Source organism: Delphinus delphis, chromosome 5 (assembly GCF_949987515.2).
Source record: "Delphinus delphis chromosome 5, mDelDel1.2, whole genome shotgun sequence".
NCBI classification, from domain to species: Eukaryota; Metazoa; Chordata; class Mammalia; order Artiodactyla; family Delphinidae; genus Delphinus; species Delphinus delphis.
This window is the reverse complement of record NC_082687.1, coordinates 86,558,235-86,579,596: the sequence shown is the minus strand read 5'-3', so window position 1 is coordinate 86,579,596 and position 21,362 is coordinate 86,558,235. Positions and strand designations below refer to the sequence as shown.

At 39.8% G+C, this 21,362-nt stretch overlaps 1 protein-coding gene across 4 annotated transcripts in view; it reads left to right on the top strand.

The window, feature by feature from the left end:
- The window catches only part of TBC1D19 (TBC1 domain family member 19), a 156,701-nt gene extending 154,617 nt beyond the window's left edge, over positions 1-2,084 (top strand). For all 4 annotated transcript variants that reach the window (XM_060011772.1, XM_060011771.1, XM_060011770.1 and 1 more), the window contains 2 exons: positions 616-686; positions 1,688-2,084. In XM_060011772.1, coding sequence (XP_059867755.1) covers positions 616-686; positions 1,688-1,762 — 146 coding nt within the window. In that variant the 3' untranslated portion in view covers positions 1,763-2,084. The remainder of the gene's footprint in view (positions 1-615; positions 687-1,687) is intronic.
- The last annotated feature ends 19,278 nt before the right edge of the window (positions 2,085-21,362 follow it).

The following is a 21,362-nucleotide window of genomic DNA, read 5'->3' as shown; positions in this document are numbered from 1 at the left end:
CAACTTCTTTTTCTGTGGCCAATATTAATGTAAATGTCAGGATCAATCCCACAGTAGCCCGCCCCACAGACGTATCCATTTATGACACTCTAAGAAAGTCAATGCTGAGCGTAAAAATATAAATATAACAAAATAGTATAAAAATATTTTTAAGGAAAGAATTTATTGCCACATTTTTATCAGGATACCTCCTTGATACATATGAAACATCATCTGATATATTTAAAAATTCAGTCTGCATATAACTTCTCAGAAGCCTCTCCATTGCATCAGTAAGAAACACCTGCATCAAAATAAATCTTTATTTATAAGATAGTCATTAGATCTTCATGCCATTTAAAAATTGTTACAATTGAAGTTATAGGTATGAAACAATTTATAAAATGGCTTTTTTAAAACCACTAAAATTTCCCTTTTTCCCCAAACTGCACCATCAAGCCACTGTTCTCCAGAGGAGACAATTTCCATTCATCACAAGGCCTTAACTCAGAATGCAGGATACAGTTGTGAAGCACTAATTCTGAGCCCTCATCGTGGGTTGTGGGCATAGCAGTAAATTGCCTGGCTGATGAGTAGACCAGACCAGCAGTTGAAATAGTGTGCATTCTTTTCCAGTCCTGGCAGCTGCTGTGTTTGCTTTCCGAGCAGTGAACCTGATGGAGGTGACATCACTGGCTGCAGCTGAAGTAAGGATAAGTTTCACTCAGATGGGATGGAAATAGTTCCTGAGAGATTGCCAGGCTCGGGCACTTTAGTATCAGATGCATAGGACACACATTACTCGCAGACTAATTTTTTAACTTGGGTAAAACCCATAAGTTTTGAGCTAAGTAATATTAAGTATTCAGAATTCCTTAATTACTTGAAAACAATGTTCTTGTGAAGAAGTCATAAACAAGATTATTATGGGAAACCACTATAACCATTACAGGAAACAAGATACCTAGTAGTTTTAATAGAAACTATTGGGGCTTATGTTGCATTTTCTTATAATTGTTCATATGCTCATAGAACAAAGACAAACTAGTTGAAAGAATTAAAGAGCATGTGTTTGGATGATATAGTAAAGAAACATGGGCTTTTTGTTTATTTTTAGTTGTGAGTTAATTATTTAAAGCTCGTTTCTTTTCAGTAGTATATCTTACACCTGAAGCATGGTTCAATCAAATAGTGGCTTACAATATTACTCTATTTGTTATCTCTCATAGAAATGTACATTTTATCCTTAAAATAGCTGCCTACATTCTTTGTTTAAAGGGAAGAGGATGTTTATGCATCTTGCAACTGAGTAAACATTAGTTCCATCTTAAAGTGATTTCCTAAAGTCGGTTACTCCTTAGTATAACGGGACTAGGATTCATAATGTACGTTTATTTATAGAAGCAAGTTGAAATGTTAGACCTCTTATAAACTCATGCTACCTTGTATATTTGAAGAAGGCTCAAGACTAAAGTCCAGATTATTTTCTACTGCACATTTGAGTATTTTGCACATGTTCTAACATTAAGATGTTCAGAAAAGAGAAAGAAGGTTGTAGCTTCAGTACAGAGATTTGGGACCAATCTGAAGAACTCAGGTGTGTTGATATCAGAATTACATTGTAAAGGTGTTTCTGTGTTTATTTCATAGGCTTCACTTTGCTGATCAGAATGCCGATATTAATCATTCCTTTTGTTTTTTGTTTCAGGCAGTTCTTGCTGACCTTTCTACTTTAAAAGTTATGCCTCTTCTTCAAATTTTTCTGTTTGCTACTGTCACCTGATCTTCTTCAAGGTCACTGACAACACATCTAGTTTTTCATTAGAAAGTAATCATGAACTATGCAAACTCTGCATAAAACCAAAATTAAACTTTGCATATAAGCCAATAAAGATCATGTTCCTCCTCAGTTAAACCTAAGTAGTTTTTCACTTTTTGAAACAATAACTCTGCACACCACGTATTGCACTGCATGCTGCTGCTTTTCAAGAGAGAAGCAGTAGATATAACTTCTGCTAAATTGAGCATACATAGCATAGATCACCCTGGCTTGTAAAAGGCATGTAACAATATATGCAATAAGAACTAAAGCTACTGTAATAAACTTGAATAGGTAATGTAGCCTCTGGGACAGTTCTCTTATGTCAGTTTGTAAATTTATCTCTAGATAATGAATCATTTTGTCTTATAAATTGCATTTCACTCAAAGCCAGGGGTGGGGTAGGATGTGGGAAGACTTGAAAAAGATAATGCTTTTAAGTAGGAATTCAAATGTACTTTGGTGTTTTTAACAACTTTTCTCTCGTCAGAGATCTAGATCCCTCTCCATTTTATTTCTCTCTCTATTGGGGAAGGTCAAATACAGTTGTCTCCACCTGACAGTTTTATTCATCACTTTCTGAAAAAAGAAAATAGAATGATCCCTTTAAATGTCTCAACCTTCCATCTCTTAGTTAGAAGACTTGACACTGCTGAGATCTGTTGCCAGATTCCATTACTGTGGAAGTTTACAAAGAGGACACCCAAGGACTCAATGAAGGGAATGAAAAATCAAAACCATATGCACTTTTTTTTTTTGCGGTACGCGGGCCTCTCACTGTTGTGGCCTCTCCCGTTGCGGAGCACAGGCTCCGGACGCGCAGGCTCAGCGGCCATGGCTCACGGGCCCAGCCGCTCCGTGGCATGTGGGATCTTCCGGGACCGGGGCACGAACCCGTGTCCCCTGCATCGCCAGGCGGACTCTCAACCACTGCGCCACCAGGGGAACCCCATATGCACTTTTACTGAAGTTTGGTTTAATGAGATTTACTTCTAGGGCAGAGCAGCTTAGCGAGACCAGAAGTAGGTATTATACATTCATTCTAGAACTGAAGACATTATGCAAGGCATCAGTCTTATTTTGGTCCTTATTGTAAGTAGAGGGTCTTATTTTATATTACTTCTTAGAGACCTAACATTTCTATAATGCAGAATGATAGAATATGGGGGGAAAAAGTCCAAAAATCATTGTCTTTCAATTTTATACTCAAATTCAAGATGCTGATCACTTCAATAAAATTCTGAATCAATGGATTGATAGTCTTACTGAATGCTTAGAATCGTATTAAGTTTTATCAAAATCTAGTTCTGGAGTCTTTTATTTAGAGAGTATATTTTTAGGAAATGTATGAGGTTTAGCACAGGACTGCAAGTGTGGTGGAATTTTATATAACTACTAGTTATTAATTTGGAAATCTACGTAAATGCTTTTATTCATCAGGTACTTGTTGACTTATTGAGGACTAAATAATCATTTATTCAGTGATTGATTCTTAATAAACTCCATGTTATTGCTTTTGAAGGCGATACAATTACAATCATACGCTTTGCCATTCTGTGTATACAAATGCACATTCATCACAGGGATAAGCATATACCCATGACTGTTAGGAAGAGAGAGAGTTTTAAATGATTAAGGTCAAATGTGTACAGATACACCCACCTTTGGCTTTTTTCTTTAGGAGAATATTCATAAGCTTTTTTAAAAGTAGCAATGTAGTAATCTAGTGGGAGAAACATTAAACTGGAGGAGTTCTTGTCCTAGCTTGAAGTCCCCAGATAATCTATTCTCTCTTATCTGTAATTTGGGTGGGGTATGCGGGGGAGACGACAGGCAGCATGAAAGTTTTGTATTTGCTCTGTTTACCTTACAGGATTGAGTAAGACCAAATGAGAAAATACATTTGAAAGTGATTTTTTTTTTTTAACTACAAAGCACCAAGCAAATATAAGAGGTTGTCAGTAATTAATTTTGTTTTGTTTTATTTATTTATTTTATGGCTGTGTTTGGTCTTCGTGGCTGAGCGCAGGCTTTCTCTAGTTGCGGTGAGCCGGGGCTGGTCTTCGTTGCGGTGCACAGGCTTCTCATTGCGGTGGCTTCTCCTGTTGCGTAGCACGGGCTCTAGGTACTCAGGCTTCAGTAGTTGTGGCTCGCGGGCTCTAGAGTGCAGGCTCAGTAGTTGTGGTGCCCAGGTTTAGTTGCTCTGCAGCACGTGGGATCTTCCTGGACCAGGGCTCGAACCCATGTCCCCTGCAATGGCAGGTGGATTCGTAACCACTGTGCCACCAGGGAGGTCCCAGTAATTAATTTTAAATATGACATTTTAAGATCAAGTGGTAGAAGATAATATGTGAAGAATGCCCAACTTCATTAGCATTTGTATGGCTTTGATCATTTGAGACTTCTTCTATATCTATAAGAAAATGAATGGACCATGGCATAGCAGATCCTTTCATTTGGAACAGGTGGCTCTAGCCAGTCATTCTGAATCTGAACCCCAAAGCCAAGCCTAGGAGGCTGCCACACATTTCGCTGCTGTCACAAGCCCCTCTCAGCCATGTGCTGCTCTTGGCTGCTTGTTAAATTACTGCACTGAGGGCAGTCAGGCTGCCTTGCCCACTCCATCTCTAGCTACACTCACACTACTTCTCTTGACCTCCTCCCTCCAGTATTCTCCCACGCCATCTCCTACCAACCCCTGGCAGCCCCTCACATAGGCTCTGCCATTGATCACAGTGATCTGAATGACCAGTGATAATTACATCATTATTCTGCCTGTGGCATTCTTACTGGTGGTGAAATAGCCTAATAGACGAATGGCATTTGGCTCTTCTGGATTTCAGTTCACTCACTATGTATGTATGTAATATGTATGATCTTATATCGTGGAAGAGTTTATTGAACAATCTTTTAGATCAGAGTGTTTTGGTAATGCAGCCTTCTGGCTAATTGAAATTTTCAGTGTATCTTAAATGCATAGCACCCACTTACACTCTGCATGTACTCTCTCTGCCTATTTCATAGAGAAAATAGAGACCATTAGGCTTGAACTCCCTCAGGCTTCCACTTCACAACTTAGCTTTATTCCCCTATACTTATCTTCTTCCTTGTCTCAGGAAGTATCTAATCTGTTCTTGCAGCTCTCTAAATACAGGTTCGATTGTGTCACTTACATGCTTAAAAATTAAACGATACCACATTGCTTAAAGGATAAAGTCCAGGCTCTGTAGCAGAGTGGGGGAAATTCACCGCAGCTTGATCTTTCCATTCCTGTTCTCTCACACTGATCTGTTATCCTGTGCTTCATCTTCACCAAATTACGTGCTCATCCTCAACCAGCTATGGCCTTGTACTTTATCTCTGCCAGAAGGACCTCCATTTTTCAAGGCCCCACTAAAAAACTCTCCTCTGCTGTAAGATACCCTGGAGCCTATAAATTAGAATTAATTACACCCTTCTCTTTGTTCTCATAAAACTGCTCATTTACTAATATGGTGCTTAGAATATTGAGTGATAGTTTTTTGTGTATGTATTGAGTCTCACATCACTTTGTTCTGAAGTCAATTTTCATTGACTAGTCCTAGGAATGGAAGATGAAAGAAGAAATTTGTCCATGTGTGTTTGTACCCCCGGACTTGTTCTAAAAATTGTTGGAATCTGTTCAACAATTATGTCTTTCTTAAAATATAATTCCTCCTAAGTATCTATAGTCTCCCTTCTGCTGCAAAGGCTCTAATTTTTATTTGGAGATCTACCCCTCCTCCATGTGCTTCAGATGAGGCTGACTCCCACCTCCAGGACCTCTGGGTCCTGGCCAAGCCATCATTATGTACCATCTCTCTGGCCACAAGGATTGGTTCAGGATCCGTGCAAAACCTAAGACTGTGCAAAATCAATGAAACTTGATTATGAGGCTTTGGTTTAATCTTTCAGGGAAGCTGGATATGAACAAGAGAGGATATAGGGTCTGGAGCTGCTGCAGCCTAGGAATGCAAAAAGCGAGAAGCTGCTCTGTTGACCTTGTTAATTCCCAGGTCACACTCCATCAGTCTACCCCTGGACTGTTTTGTTACATGAGCCAAAAGATTCTCTTTGCAATAGAAAGGATCCTAACTGAAGGTATAGTTATTTTACCTTTTAGGTGATCCTCTACAACATGGATATCATCTTTGGTACAGGACCCCTATCTACACACTGGTTAAACTAGCAGAATCTTCTAAAACTTTTTTTCAGTCAAGACAAGGATGAAATCTGTGTTCCAGATGTACTAAGCAACCTGCAGTACCTTAAACACATGGTATGTCTCTCTCTCCTTTGGCCCTTTGCCCATACAGCACCCTCTGCTTGGAATGCCTTCTCTTCCCTCTCTACCTAACTCTTACTTGTACCTCAAAACCCAGCTCAGGTGTTGCATCATCAGGGAAGATCGCTCCTCTTATGAATTCTCCTCATACCCTAAATATACGTAAGCAGTATCCTAATGATACGTTAGCTTGTCTTTGTCTTCCACTAGACAGATTCCTAAAGGGCAAAAATGGTTTCTTTTTCAGCTTTATATCTCTAGAACCTGGCATATTTCTTGCCCATAGTGAGCTTTAGTCAGTGCTTATTGAATGAACAAATGAAGTCATCTAATTGACTCATTTTACTGATGAGGAAAATTGCTCAGTTCAGAGTAATATCTCCACTTGTTCAGTGTCACTCAGCTATTTTACCTACCAAATTGATTTGTGGAGTTGCCTGTGGAAGTCCAAAAAGTAGGAATATTTTGAGAGAAAAAAATGTACACGCTTCAGCTCACTCAAGTTATTTCATTTAAGTCAACTTTATTAAGATATAATTTATGTACAATAAACTGTATTCATTTAAATTACACAGTTCTATAAAGTTAGACAAATGTATAAATCCACATCACCACCACCACAGTCAAGGTGCAGAACATTTCCATCACCTGAAGCAATTCTCTTTATGCTCCTTCCCATTTGCTCTTCCATATGCACATTCTTTCCAAACTACCATTGATCTGCTCTGTTCCTAAATATTACATTGGTCTTTTCTGGAGTTTCATGTAAATGGAATCATACATATGTACTCTTTTGTGTCTGACTTCTTTTGCTCAGCATGATGTTCTGAGATTCATCCATGTTGTGTGATTAGTTTTCCATTCCTTTTTATGACTTAGTAGTATTTCATACAGTTTGTTTGCCCATCATTGTTAACGGCCATCCATGTTGTTCTCATGTTTTCGTGTATTATGGATACAGCTACTATAAACATATGTGTGCAGGCCTTCATGTAGAATATCTTCATTTCTTTAGGGTAAATACCTAGGAGTAGAATTGCTGAGTCATATGTAAGCATAAATTTAACTTTCTAAGAAACCTCCAAACTCTTTTCTGAAGTGGTTCTACCAGTTTATATTCCCACTAGCAATTTATAAGAGTTCCAGTTGCTCCAGATCCTCACCAATACTTGGTGTTATCATGTTAGTCATTCTAATAGGTGGTTTTAATTTGCATTTCCCTAGTTACTTATGATGTTGAGCATCTTTTTATGTCCATTTGCCATTTATATATATCCTTTTATGACGTGTCTAAATCTTTTGCCCATTTTTAGTCAGTTACCTGAAGTTTTAAGAATTCTTTATTCTGGTTACACTTCTGGTTTGTAAAATTTTCTCTCAGCCTCTGGCTCGTCTTTTAATTTTTAACTGTCTTTTAAAGAGCAAAAGTTTTAATTTTGTTGAATCAGTTTATCCATTTTTTTATAGTTCATACTTTTTGCCTCTTATCTAATAAATCTTTTTATAACTCACGGTTACAAAATTTTTTTCCTATGTTTGTTTCTAGAAATTTTATAGTTTTAGCTCTTATATTTAGGCCTTTGATTCTTTTTTTTTTTTTTTTAGTTAATTTTTGTGTATGGTACCACTTAAGGGTTGAGAGTCACATTTGGCATATGGATGTACAATTGTTCCAGCACCATTTGCTAAAAAACTATCCTTTTATGTCAGCACCTCTGTATAAAATCAATAGATCATATGTCTATGGGTTTACTTCTGGACTCTTTATTCTGCTCCATGGATTCATGTCTATACTTATTCCAATATCACACTGTCTTGATTTTTGTAGCTTTAGAGTAAATCTTGAAATCAAGTAGTATAAGTACTCTAATTTTGCTCACCTATGTCAAAACTATTTTGACTGTTTTAAGTTATTTGCATTTCTAAATAATTCTTAGAATCAGCTTTTCCATTTGTACCAAAAAAAAAAAGCTGCTACAATTTTTATTTTTATTGAGATAGCATTAAATCTATAAATAGGTTTGGGAACAATTGTTATCTTAACAATATTGAATCTACCAATCCATGAACATGGACTATCTCTTCATTTTCTTTAGGTTTTGTTTAGTTTCACTCAGCAATATTTTGTAGCTCTCCATGTAGAGTTCTTCCACATATTTTGTTAAAATTATCCCTAATTATTTCACTTTTTATGCTATTGTAAATGGTATTTTTAATTTCAATTTCCAATGGTTTGTTAATATACTGAAATACAGTTGCTTATTTTATATTGACCTTGTATCCTGAGATCTTGCTAAACTTACTACTTCTAGTATCCCTTTTTGTAGCTGCCCTAGGATTTTCTACATATACAATGTGACATCTATAAATAAAGACACTTCTACATTTTTTTCAAATCTATATGCCTTTTATTTCTTTTTCTTCCTTTATTCACTGACTGGAACCTGCAGTAGAATATAGAAGTGCTGCAGCTCACCTAATTTTAAATTAAATGTACTCCTTTCTTGAATAAGTGCAACAAATATTTAAAATATATGTCCATTTACTAATTTGGCCAGTTTAGGGATTAAACGGTGGAAGGAATGAGACAGATTCAGAATGAGATGGGGAGACATACTGGTACAAAGTGAAGATAATTTTGTTAAGTTTTATTTTGCTGATGATCCAAATCACTTCTTCAGATCATTTAATTAAACAATTGGCTTCAGGTATTAATGTCTTTGTTATGTTAATTAGGTGATTATTTTATATTACTTCAACTAATCTTTACCCTTGAAACTTTTTTCTTAGATATGTGGTATGCATGTATTTATTCAACAAACACTAAATGCTTACTCTGAACGAGGTACTATTCTGGGTGCTCATGTTTATACGTATTTGTGTGTTTGCTTTTTCAGTAATAAATGTGGTAAGAGACATTACTTCTTCTGGAACTAGAATACTAACACCTCTTTTTTTGAAGTAATGGTGCTATCCCTCTTACGATAGGAAGAATAATGTCTCCCCAAAGATTTTCATGTCCCAATCCCTGAATCCTGTGAATGTGTTACCTTACATGACAAAAAGGCATGTTGTTTGTGTGATTAATATAAGGGATTTGAGATGGGGCTATTATCCTGGATTATCAGGTGGATTCAATGTAATGACAAGGGTCCTTATAAGGAAAAGAGGGAGGCAGGCAGGAGTATCAGAGTCAGAGAAGGGTTTGAAGATGCTATGCTATTGTGTTTTTTTTGTTTGTTTTTTAATTCTTTCCTTTTTTTTATATATAAATTTATTTATTTTTGGCTGTGTTGGATCTTCATTGCTGTGCGAGGGCTCTCTCTAGTTGTGACAAGCAGGGGCTACTCTTTCGTTGCGGTGCACAGGCTTCTTACTGCGTGGCTTCTCTTGTTGCGGAGCTTGGGCTCTAGGCGCGCGGGCTTCAGTAGTTTGGCACGCAGGCCCAGTAGTTGTGGCTCGTGGGCTCTAGAGCACAGGCTCTAGAGCACAGGCTCATTTGTTGTGGCGCACGGGCTTTGTTGCTCTGCGGCATGTGGGATCTTCCCAGACACTAACCCGTGTCCCCTGCGTTGGTAGGCGGATTCTTAACCACTGTGCCACCAGGGAAGCCCTATGCTATTGGTTTTGAAAATGGAGGAAGGGACCATGAGCCAAGGAATGCAGGAATGCGTAAGGCAAGGAAATGGAGTCTCACCTAGGGCTTCTGGGAGGAACTTGGCCCTGCTGACACCTTGATTTTCAGACTTCTGATCTTAGAACTGTAACATAATCAATTTGTGTTATTTTAAGCCACTAAATATGTGGTAATTTATTACAGCAACAGCAGGAAACTAACCTACCTCCTCTCAGATAAATTGTGTTTACCATATCGACTGTAACCTATGACAATAAATACGCATTGCTTCAATTCTCTTACCTAAAAAATAGGTGATTCTACCTGTCGAGTTCCTCTCATGTGGTTTTTATAATATTCAAATAGGATAAAATTTGTGAAAGTATTTTGAAGACAACCTTCTTTTGCTCTGGTGGTGACAGGGAAAAGACCCCAAAAAGCTGGGCTTTTATAAGGCAAGTGTAACGGAGGAAGAGACGTGTTGGGGGAAATGCATTGCCAAGTCATAATGTTTCTCTCCATGTGGAGGGAGTTCACTGGTGTAATGCTTCTCACTCTCTCCTCCCATAGAGAGGAGTGAATTATATTATTGTTGAGGTTGGGATCAATGAGTGGGCATGTAAATAAAGCCAGCCCCTTTCTCTTACCTTTCTTTTAGGGTCTAGCAGCCCAGAGCAAACGTATGTTCTGTAGTGTTCCTCTACGCCCTAGCTTTAGAAGTCTGGATCCCGTGGTATGGGGAGAAAGTGGGGTGAGGGGGTGGCTTCAGTTGTTCAGGTCATCCCTGAGTGCATAAGCCCAAGACACACTTTTGAAAAGCCTGTCCTTGCTGCAAAATTAAGTCACATTCCCGAGATTAACTTTATCAGTAGGAAAGAAGATACATCATCTTCATCTGCTTTTATTTACCTAGATTTTCATTTTACCTCTCAAGTACTCAGAACTCAGGCAGGAGGAAGGGTGCTGTTTATTGGGCCTCCAAACTTCATTCAGTAGGGCAAAGAGGCCACTTCTTTGGCGGTCCAGTGATTAAGACTCCACCCTCCCAATGCAGAGGGGCACTGGTTTAATCCCTGGTCGGAGAAATAAGATCCTGCATGCTGCAAGGCATGGCCAAAAAAAGAAGGGCAAGGAAGTTAAGGGTTTGAAGGAAAAAACTATAACAATGGGTCATGGAATATAAACTAGAAAAGAAGAAATGAGGGATAAGGAGGGGTTGGTGATTGAGGGCTTTCATTCTCTTATATGAATAAAGAGAATGGTTGGATTAAAGGTCACAACAAAAAAGTGAAAGCACTTTTGAAGAAAGGGTACTTTAGCAAGTAGCTTGGAAGAATAATATTTGTAGCCAGGATGAGATATTTGCATTTGAAATTTTGGAGATTATGCCATTTTTGTTGATGCCGAGATCTAAGGCATGGTGGATAGCTATGGTAGGGTAGAAGAAACACATCATTGAAAATATGAGGAAGTCAAGAAACCAGGAGTCTGTAGTATTGGATGAATCAATCATCAGCCTACATGTTGAAATCAGCAAGAAGGATGACAGGGATAGAGATAAGAAGAAAATTGAATTGCAAGTTAGTTTTACTGAGAATGAGGAAGAAAGACCCAGAGGCTACTAATTAGTGACTATAACATGGAGGAAGAAGAGTGGTACAGTTGGATGCTGTGAGCCTCAAAGGAGCAGAAGGGATTTGTAAGAGGGAAGGGGGGATAAAACTCCAACTGGCATTGAGGAGTAAGGCTGATGCTGAAGCACTTTGGGTCTGAGAGAAAAGAAATAATCCATTTGAGAGGGCTGCATAGAAACCATGTCCCCAGGATACAGCCACTTTTCGTTAAGAGGTGAATACAGTCTTCAGAGAAAGGGTTGAAAAATACAAGGGTTCATTGATTTCACATTGGGAATTAGGAATTTTAAGAGACAAAGTGGGAGGAATTTACTAGGGAGAGGAATGAAGGATGGGTGGGAATTAGGTCAGAATAAGGGAGGAAAGTTTAGGTAAGTAACTGATGACTGGGAAGCTTAGAATTCTGATGGAGAGAGGAATAAATGGAATCCTCTCAGAGATGATTGCTGTGCTCCAGACCGTTTTCTGTGGTGGAGCAGCTGCTCCCTGAGGGAGCCTGGGGTTGGTATGGTCTAATTATAGTCAGCTGCTTCTTCAGTCAGCAGGAGTTGTGGTTGTCTCTGCGCCAGCACTGCACTAGTTTGGTGACTTAGCTATTTTTTTCCCCATCCAGTGAATTTGGTTCTCCTCTCCCTCTTTGGGCTTTTGCCTATTCATGTTTCAACTTATTCATGGCTTGGGGAGAGATTATTTTAATTACTCAGACAAAAGGATCCTTCCTTTATAAATGGAATCACTGCAAATTTTCATGAAATAGAAAGCAACAAATTGTCTCTAATTACAATTTAATTTGCACCCATTGAACAAGCGATGGATTGACTCATGGAGAGACAATGTGTGTATGTGAGAGAGAGAGAAAAAATGAATGAAGGAATGAAAGGATGAGAATGTCAATGTTAAGACTGTATAGGAAGAAACTCTCTCACCTTTCAAAGGACTGTGTGCCTTACCCTCAAAGAAGGGCATACTATTTTTTGTGTTGATGGGCTTCCTCCCCTTATTGTAGGAGAAAAGTGGCTGAATAATTAAACATCTCATGTGTGAGAACCTAAAGAAAATGGAAAGACCAGAATAAATGTATGGGAAGAAAGATCTAGATCTGCGGACAGCCCTCTAGGACCCCAACACTGACAGGGCTCTGACATTCCCAGGCTGGTGGCCAAGTTCACAAATGTTGTAAGGGGACACCATATGAGGGACAAGAACTCCCCTGGACAGAAGGCCAATCCAGGACTTCAGCCCTAGGACAAGGTCAGTGGCCTCATCCAGAGAGTAGGAACAACACCCTTCCTGACCTTCAGGACTTCTCTTACCAATATAATCAATGACTGTGTGAGGACACCTCCCAGCATTAACCTTAGGACCCTCTTTACTCTAAGGGACCACCAGATACCTATTCTATGTGAGGGAGATTGTTGGAAGGGAGAGGGAGGGTTCCTACTGTGCTTTGTAGGGAACCATGCATATTAGTAACTCCTGTGCTGAAGATAGAGGGAATGGTCACAGCTCTTGAAAACAAATATTTTCACAATATCCCTTTCTTTTTTTAATAAATTTATTTATTTATTTATTTATGGCTGCATTGGGTCTTCGTTGCTGCGCTCAGGCTTTCTCTAGTTGTGACGAGCGGGGGCTACTCTTCATTGTGGTACACAGGCTTCTCATTGCAGTGGCTTCTCTTGTTCCGGAGCACAGGCTCTAGGCGCGCAGGCTTCAGTAGTTGTGTCACGTGGGCTCAGCAGTTGTGGCTCATGGGCTCTAGAGCGCAGGCTCAGTGGTTGTGGCACATGGGCTTAGTTGCTCTGCAGCATGTGGGATCTTCCCGGACCAGGGCTCGAACCCATGTCCCCAGCATTGACAGGTGGATTCTTAACCACTGTGCCACCAGGAAGCCCTCCATATTTTTTATGCTCTATTAGACATAAACTTGAAGCCCAGCTCCACCATTTGCTAGCTATGTGACCTTGGTAAAATTACCTAAACTTTATAAGCCTTAATTTCTTCATCTATAAAATGCTAATTAGAACAAAATAGGACTGATTACTCTGAAAATTAAATGAGATAATGCATATAAAACATTTCACATGACACTTTACTTACAAAGAAGAAAGGAAACTGTTCTTTTCCTCAAGAGGTATAGAATTAATATGTATATAGTTACACCAAAAATAACAAGTCCTGAATAGTAGGGCCCGTCAAAATCTCTGCCATTTTTAGGATTTCATGATCAGTACATTTGGGAAATGTGTAGTACAATATCTTCCTTTTGGAGATTTACACTGCCATTAGAGACTCTCAGAACTCTTGCAATATACAACCTGATTAACTACTTAGCCCTTGGGTTTTCAACATTGTATGTACACAAACTATTAACATCTTGCAGATTTAGTCTTCCCCAAAACACAGTTTGGGGAAACTTCCACTTCTGTCCTAGGTGGTTGTTATTGACTGAGTGTTTGTGTTGCCCCCAAATTCATATGTTGAAGCCCTAACACAGAATGGGATGGTATTAGGAGGTAGGACCTGTGGGAGGTAATTAGGTTTAGATGAGGTCATGAGGGTGGAGCCTCCTGATGGGATTAGTGTCTTTATAAGAGGAGGAAGAGACCAGACCCCTCTCTCCAGCACAAGGAAGAAAAGGTCCTGTGGGCACACCAAGATATATTAGCCACCACAAGCCAAGGAAAGAGGCCTTAGAATGAAATCTACCTTGCTAGAAACTTGATCTTGGACTTTCCAGACTCTAGAACTGTGAGAAATAAATTTCTGTTGTTTAAGCCTCCCAGTCTATGGTATTTTGTTATAGCAGCCAGTTAATGAAATAATTGCAATCATATTTACTCTCTCCCTAAAGCAACTAAAAAACAAACTAAAACAACAGGTCTCAAGACATGTGGGACATCAAACACTAAGGACGGTGAACCTTACATTGCCCCAACTTACTGCCTATAGAAAGGTCCCATGATGCAACACAGGAAGGGGAAACCCAGCAAGAATTTGATGGTCTCCCTGAGTTGAAGAAATGGAACTAGGAGGCCAAGGAGGCCAAGGCAACAGGAGTTTGCAGGACAGAGTACTGGAGAGGAGAGTGATGCACAGAGAAGTGAAACTAAGGATCTGCAAAAAAATCCTTTTCAACTATCCAGCTGGGAGCTTTCCTCAGAGCATGCATGTGAGGAAACTACCCAAGGCCAAGAAAAAAAAAAACTACCCAAAAGTATTAGAACAATCCCTTGAGCTCACACAGGGCCAGGATGGTGCCTGTTCCCACCAGCCAAAGTGGAAAACCTCATAATTCATGGGGCATTAGGCAGAGTATTCAAAAGCGTTTTGCCTCATTAGTGGAGAATATTAATCCTCAAACCAATGGCGCTCTGGTCCCACCTAACAAACCTTAACGGCAAAACTGAAGATCAAATGGTTTCCAAGTAACTTAACCCTAACCCAAAAGAGAGCTCAAGAATATCTGTAGGAATACAAATATACCCAGCACTCAACAAGGTAAAATTTACAATATTTGACATTTAATTTAAAAATTACCAGGCATGCAAAGAAGTAGGAAAATTCACTTCATAAGAGGCAAGAAACCAGTAAATCAAAACTGATTGAAAAGACACAGATGATAGAATGTGTGAACAAGGACATTAAAACAGTTTTTTATAACTGTCCCGTATGTTCAAAAAGCTAAAGGAAAAACTAACCATGTTAAGTAAAGACATGGAAAATATTTAAAAGTTCCAAATCAATCTTCTGGAGAAAAACAAAAATACAGTGAGATGAAAAATAGCTGGATGTTTTAACGTAAAATTAGACATTTCAGAAGAAAAGATTAGTGAAACATGAAGAAATTGCAATAGAAAGTATTCAAAATGAAATACAAAGAGAAAAAAAAGACTGGAAAAAAAATGAAAAGATAAATGAGATATATGTCAGCTTCAGACGGCCTAATATACTTGTAATTAGAATCCATAAGGTGGGGGGTAGAGAGGGTGATATTTGCAAAAATAAAGATATAAAATTTTCTAAATTTGATGAAAAATAACCTCATGTGCAAGAAGATCAACAAACCCCAAGCACAAGAAACATAAACAAACTGCAACAAGACAAATCATAAATTTGGTTAAAAGCAGTGATAAAGAGAAAATCTTAAAAGCAGCTGAAGAACTCCCATTCTATGCAGAGAAATGAGGTTAAGGATGACAGCATGTTACTTGCCAGAAACATGCCACCTAGAAGACAGTAGAGTAATATCTTTAAAGTACTGAAAGAAAAAATATTGTCGATGCGCGGAGGAGGCCCGGAGGGGCTGAGGCACCCCAATCGCGAAAGCTCTGGGAACTCGGGGGCTCAGCTGGCGAGACCCGGGGGTCCAAGGAGAAGGAATGTGGGGCGGAAATGGTCGCTCTGGGGCGAGACAAGGCTGAGAGTTGCAGAACAGAGAGAGACTCCTTACTGGCAGACCGGAGACATCGGTTTTGGTCTCGCTGGATGACCTGAGATAGTAACTGTCCTATTGAAGCCCCCAGCAGGGCGGCAGCCAGAACTGAGGCGCCAGCAGGCATGTAAAGTTGGTCATGCATCTCTGCTGCTTGATACATTTCGAGCCCAGTAACAGAAGAGCCTTCCTGAGATTGCCGTCACCATACTTGCCTGTCACCTTCGCAAGGGCTGATGCTCCGGAAACCTCAGGGACTCACAGAAACCTGCACCCCGGTGATGGCACACAGGGACTGTTTTCTTGTTCTTAGTCTAAGTGGTTGCCAAGAAGGAAGGCAGAGGTAGAACAGTCGGATCTAGGGCTCTCCCCAGAGCTTCTAATCTCAGACCTTATTACACTCCTTTCTGAGCCCAAGGACAGAGTTCACTTGAACAAATGATTTTGAGTCATGAATGAAAACTCTTGCTCTTTCCATGATGAGAAAGAATTAAGAGGGGGACAGAGAAAATAATTCTGCAGATGGTTCAAAATCCAAAAGTACAGAGGATGTACATATAGTGAAAAAACTACCTTCCACCCTTGTCCCCCAGCTACCCAGTTTTCCTGATGGAGGCAAAGTTACTACTTCCTTGGATATAATTCTGGAAATAGTCTCTGTAAAGACACGCAAATATATTTATGTGTTTTTTAGAAATTCAAATGGCAAAATAGTGTATATACTCTGCCCTTTGTGTTTCACTTAATATATCATGAAGATTGTTGCAAATTGTCCATAAAGTACTTTCTTACTCTTTTTTATGGCTGTATAGGATCTCATTGAGTGGATATGCTTTAATTTGTTTAAAATTAGTCCATTAGTGACAACTAGATTTATCATGGCGATCATTTTGAAATGTATAGAAATATCAAATCACTGTGTTGTGCACCAGGAACTAACAATGTGTTGTAGGTCAATTATACTTCAAAAACAAACAAATAGGGACTTCTCTGGTGGCACAGTGGTTAAGAATCCGCCTGCCAATGCAGGGGACACGGGTTCAATCCCTGGCCCGGGAAGATCCCACATGCCGCGGAGCAACTAAGCCCGTGCACCACAACTACTGAGCCTGTGCTCTAGAGCCAGCGAGCCACAACTACTGAAGCCTGCGTGCCTAGAGACCGTGCTCTGCAACGAGGAGCCACCACAGTGAGAAGCCCGCACACTGCAACGAAGAGCAGCCCTCGCTCGCCACAACTAGAGAAACACCATGCGCAGCAACAAAGACCAACGCAGCCAAAAATAAAAAAATCAAAAACAAACAAAGGAACTCATAGAAAAAGAAATCAGATTTGTGGCTACTAGAGGTGGGGGTGGAATTGGATGAAGGTGGTCAGAAGGTACAAACTTCCAGTTATAAGAAAATAAGTACTAGGAATGTAATGTACAACATGATAAAGATAACACCGCTGTATATTATAAATGAAAGTTATTAAGAGTAAATCCTAAGAGTTCTCATCGCAAGGAAAAAAAGTGTTTTTTCTATTTGTTGATGTATCTATAGGAGATGAGGGATGTTCACTAAACCTATTGTAGTCATCATTTCATGATGTATATAAGTCAGATCGTTATGCTGTACACCTTAAACTCATACAGTGCTGTATGTCTGTTATATCTCAGTAAAACTGGGGGGAAAATATAAAGTATAATAAAATAAAATTAAAAGTCCATTAGTGGACAGTCAAAAAAAAAAAAAAAAAAAAAAAAAAAAAAAAAAAGAAAAAATATTGTCAATCTAGAATTTTTTACCCAGTAAAATTATCTTTCAAGAATGAATGGGGAGGGACTTCCCTGGTGGCACACTGTTTGAGAATCCACCTGCCAATGCAGGGTACACGGGTTCAATCCTTGGTGCAGGAAGATCCCACATGCCGCAGAGAAACTAAGCTGGTGCACCACAACTACTGAGCCCACACACATCAGAACTATTGAAGCCCATGTCCCTAGAGCCCATGCTCCACAACAGGAAAAGCCACCACAATGAGAAGCCCACACACCGTAACAAAGAGTAGCCCCTGCTCACAGCAGCTAGAGAAAACCCTCGCACAGCAACGAAGACCCAATGCAGCCAAAAAAAAATTAAAATTAAAAAAATATCTTAACACTTAAAAAAAAAACTGTTAAAAAAAAAGAATGAATGGGAAATAAAGATAATTTTTTCACACATTCAAAAGCTGAAAGAATTTATCACCAGCAGACATGCCTTAAAAGAAATGGTAGGAGGCGGAGTCAAGATGGTGGTGTGGGAAGACGTGGAGTTAGTATCTCCCCACAACTAGGCCACCTGCCGGCTGCTGGTGGGGAACTCTGATGCCCAAGGAGACAGGAGGAACCCCAAAGTGAACCAGTAGGACATAGGGGGACAGAGGGGGGAGGAAAATTGAAGCCAGACAGGATCAGCGCCCCTGAGGCTGGAGACGTCATGAAAGGCAGGCAGGAGGGACTCTCCGGGAAGAGCGGGAGAGGAGTGGAGGGCAATCACTTGGCCCACTCGGGCCAGGAAGCCTGCTGAGCTCCCAAGCCAGTACCCACCCCCAAAGCCCCATCCAGGCCACGTGGGTCCTGGGGGCATAGGAGGGAGGCGGGGGAGGTCAGCACAGGCAGGTGGGAGGGGACCTCCCAGACCAGAGGAGCAGGAGAGGAGAGGAGGGCATGTGCCCTGCCCAGTTGAGCCCAGGAAGCCTGCTGGGCTTCCAGGTGAGGTACCCCTCCCACTGATACAAGTGGTGGGGGGTACACCTGGGCCCCTTCTGTTCCTTGAGCCTAAGCCCCACCCCCCCACAGCCCCCACAGCCTTTTCCAGCCCTGTGGGTCCTAAACATAGGCCCCACCCACCATCCAAAGCTCACCTTTGCTTAGGCCCTGCCCTCCACAGCCAAGGCCTTCCCCCCACTCTTTCTTTCTTTTCCCTCCTCTTTCTTACTAATGTGGTATTGATGTACCTTCCTGTTGTTGATTCATCTGTATTTTTATTTTTATATTCTTTCTAACATATCTGTTAGTTTCCTAGTCTAATTTTATTTTTTACTTTGTTATTGTTCTCTTTTTCTTTCTTTTTTTTGCCACCCCACATGGCTTGCGTGATCTTGATTCATGAGCTGGGGGTCGGGCCGAAGCTCCTGTGGTGGAGCTCCAAGTCCGAACCACTGGACTAACAGAGAACCACAGACCCCAGGGAATATTCATCGGAGTGAGGTCTCACAAAGTTCCTCATCTCAGCACCAAGACCGAGCTCTACCCAATAGCTTACAAACTCCAGTGAAGGAAGCCTCAGGCCAAACAACCAGTAAGACAGGAACACAGTCCTGCTCATTAAAAAAAGAAAAAAATGGTGGGCTTCCCTGGTGGCTCAGTGGTTGAGAGTCCGCCTGCCAATGCAGGGGACACGGGTTCGTGCCCTGGTCCAGGAAGATCCCACGTGCCGCGGAGCGGCTAGGCCCGTGAGCCATGGCCATTGAGCCTGCGTGTCTGGAGCCTGTGCTCTGCAACAGGAGAGGCCACAACAGTGAGAGGCCCGCGTACCGCAAAAAATATATATATACATATGAGATGGCAGAAAAATATGTCACAGATGAAGGAGCAAGGTAAAAACCTACAAGACCACATAAATGAAGAGGAAATAGGCAATCTACCTGAAAAAGAATTCAGAGTAATGATAGTATACATGATCCACAATCTCGGAAGTAGAATGGAGGCATGGATTGAGAAAATACAAGAAAAGTATAACAAAGATCTAGAAGAACTAAAGAACAAACAGAGAGATGAACAACACAATAACTGAAATGAAAAATACACTAGAAGGACTCAATAACAGAATAACTGAGGCAGAGGAATGAATAAGTGAGCTTGAAGACAAAATGGTGGAAATAACAGCTGAGGAGCAGAATAAAGAAAAAAGAATGAAAAGAATTGAAGATAATCTCAGAGACCTCTGGGACAACACTAAACGCATCAACATTCAAATTATAGGGGTCCCCAAAGAAGAAGAGAAAAAGAAAGGGACTGAGAAAATATTTGAAGAGATTATAGTCAAAAACTTCCCTAACATGGGAAAGGAAATAGTCCAAGTCCAGGAAGCACAGAGAGTCCCATACAGGATAAACCCTAGGAAAAACACAATAAGACACATATTAATCAAACTAACAAAAATTAAATTCAAAGAAAAAATATTAAAAGCAGCAAGGGCAAAACAAAAAATAACATACAAAGGAATCCCCATAAGGTTATCAGCTGATTTTTCAGTGGAAACTCTGCAGGCCAGAAGGGAGTGGCAAGATATACTTAAAATGATGAAAGAGAAAAACCTGTAACCAAGATTACTCTACCCAGCAAGGATCTCATTCAGATTTGATGGAGAAGTCAAAAGCTTTTCAGACAAATGAAAGGTAAGAGAATTCAGCACCACCAAACCAGCTTTACAACAAATGCTGAAGAAACTTCTCTAGGTGGGAAACAAAAGAGAAGAAAAAGACCCACAGAAACAATCCCAAAACAATTAAGAAAATGGTAATAGGAACATATCAATAATAACCTTGAAGGTAAATGGATTAAAGGCCCCAACCAAAAGACACAGACTGGCTGAATGGATACAAAAACAAGACCCATATATATGCTGTCTACAAGACACCCACTTCAGACCTAGGGACACATACAGACTGAAAGTGAAGGGATGGAAAAACATATTCCATGCAAATGGAAACCAAAAGAAAGCTGGAGTAGCAATACTCGTATCAGATAAAATAGACTTTAAAATAAAGACTGTTACAAAAGATAAGGAGGGACACTACATAATGATCAAAGGATAAATCCAAGAAGATATAACAATTATAAATGTTTATGCACCCAACATAGGAGCACCTCAATGCATAAGGCAAATGCTAACAACCATGAAAGGAGAAATTGGCAGTAACACAATAATAGCAGGGGACTTTAACACCCTACTTACACCAATGGACAGATCATCCAAACAGAAAATAAATAAGGAAACACAAGCTTTAAATGACACAATAGATTTAATTGATATTTATAGACCATTCCACCCAAAAGTGGCAGAATACACTTTCTTCTCAAGTGCACATGGAACATTCTCCAGAATAGATCATATCTTGGGTCACAAATCAAGCCTCAGAAAATTTAAGAAAAGTGAAATCGTATCCAGCATCTTTTCTGACTACAATGCCAAGAGATTGGAAATCAATTACAGGAAAAAAACTGTAAAAAACACAAATACAAGGAGGCTAAACAGTGCACTACTAAATAACCAAGAGATCACTGAAGAAATCGAAGAAGAAATTTAAAAATACATAGAAACAGATGACAATAAAAACATGACAACCCAAAACCTATGGGATGCAGCAATAGCAGTTCTAAGAGGGAAGTTTATAGCAATTCAATCTCACCTTAAGAAACCAGAAAAATCTCAAATAAACAATCTAACCCTACACATAAAACAACCAGAGAAAGAATAACAAAGAAAACCCAAAGTCAGTAGGAGGAAAGAAATCATAAAGATCAGAGCAGAAATAAATGAAATGAA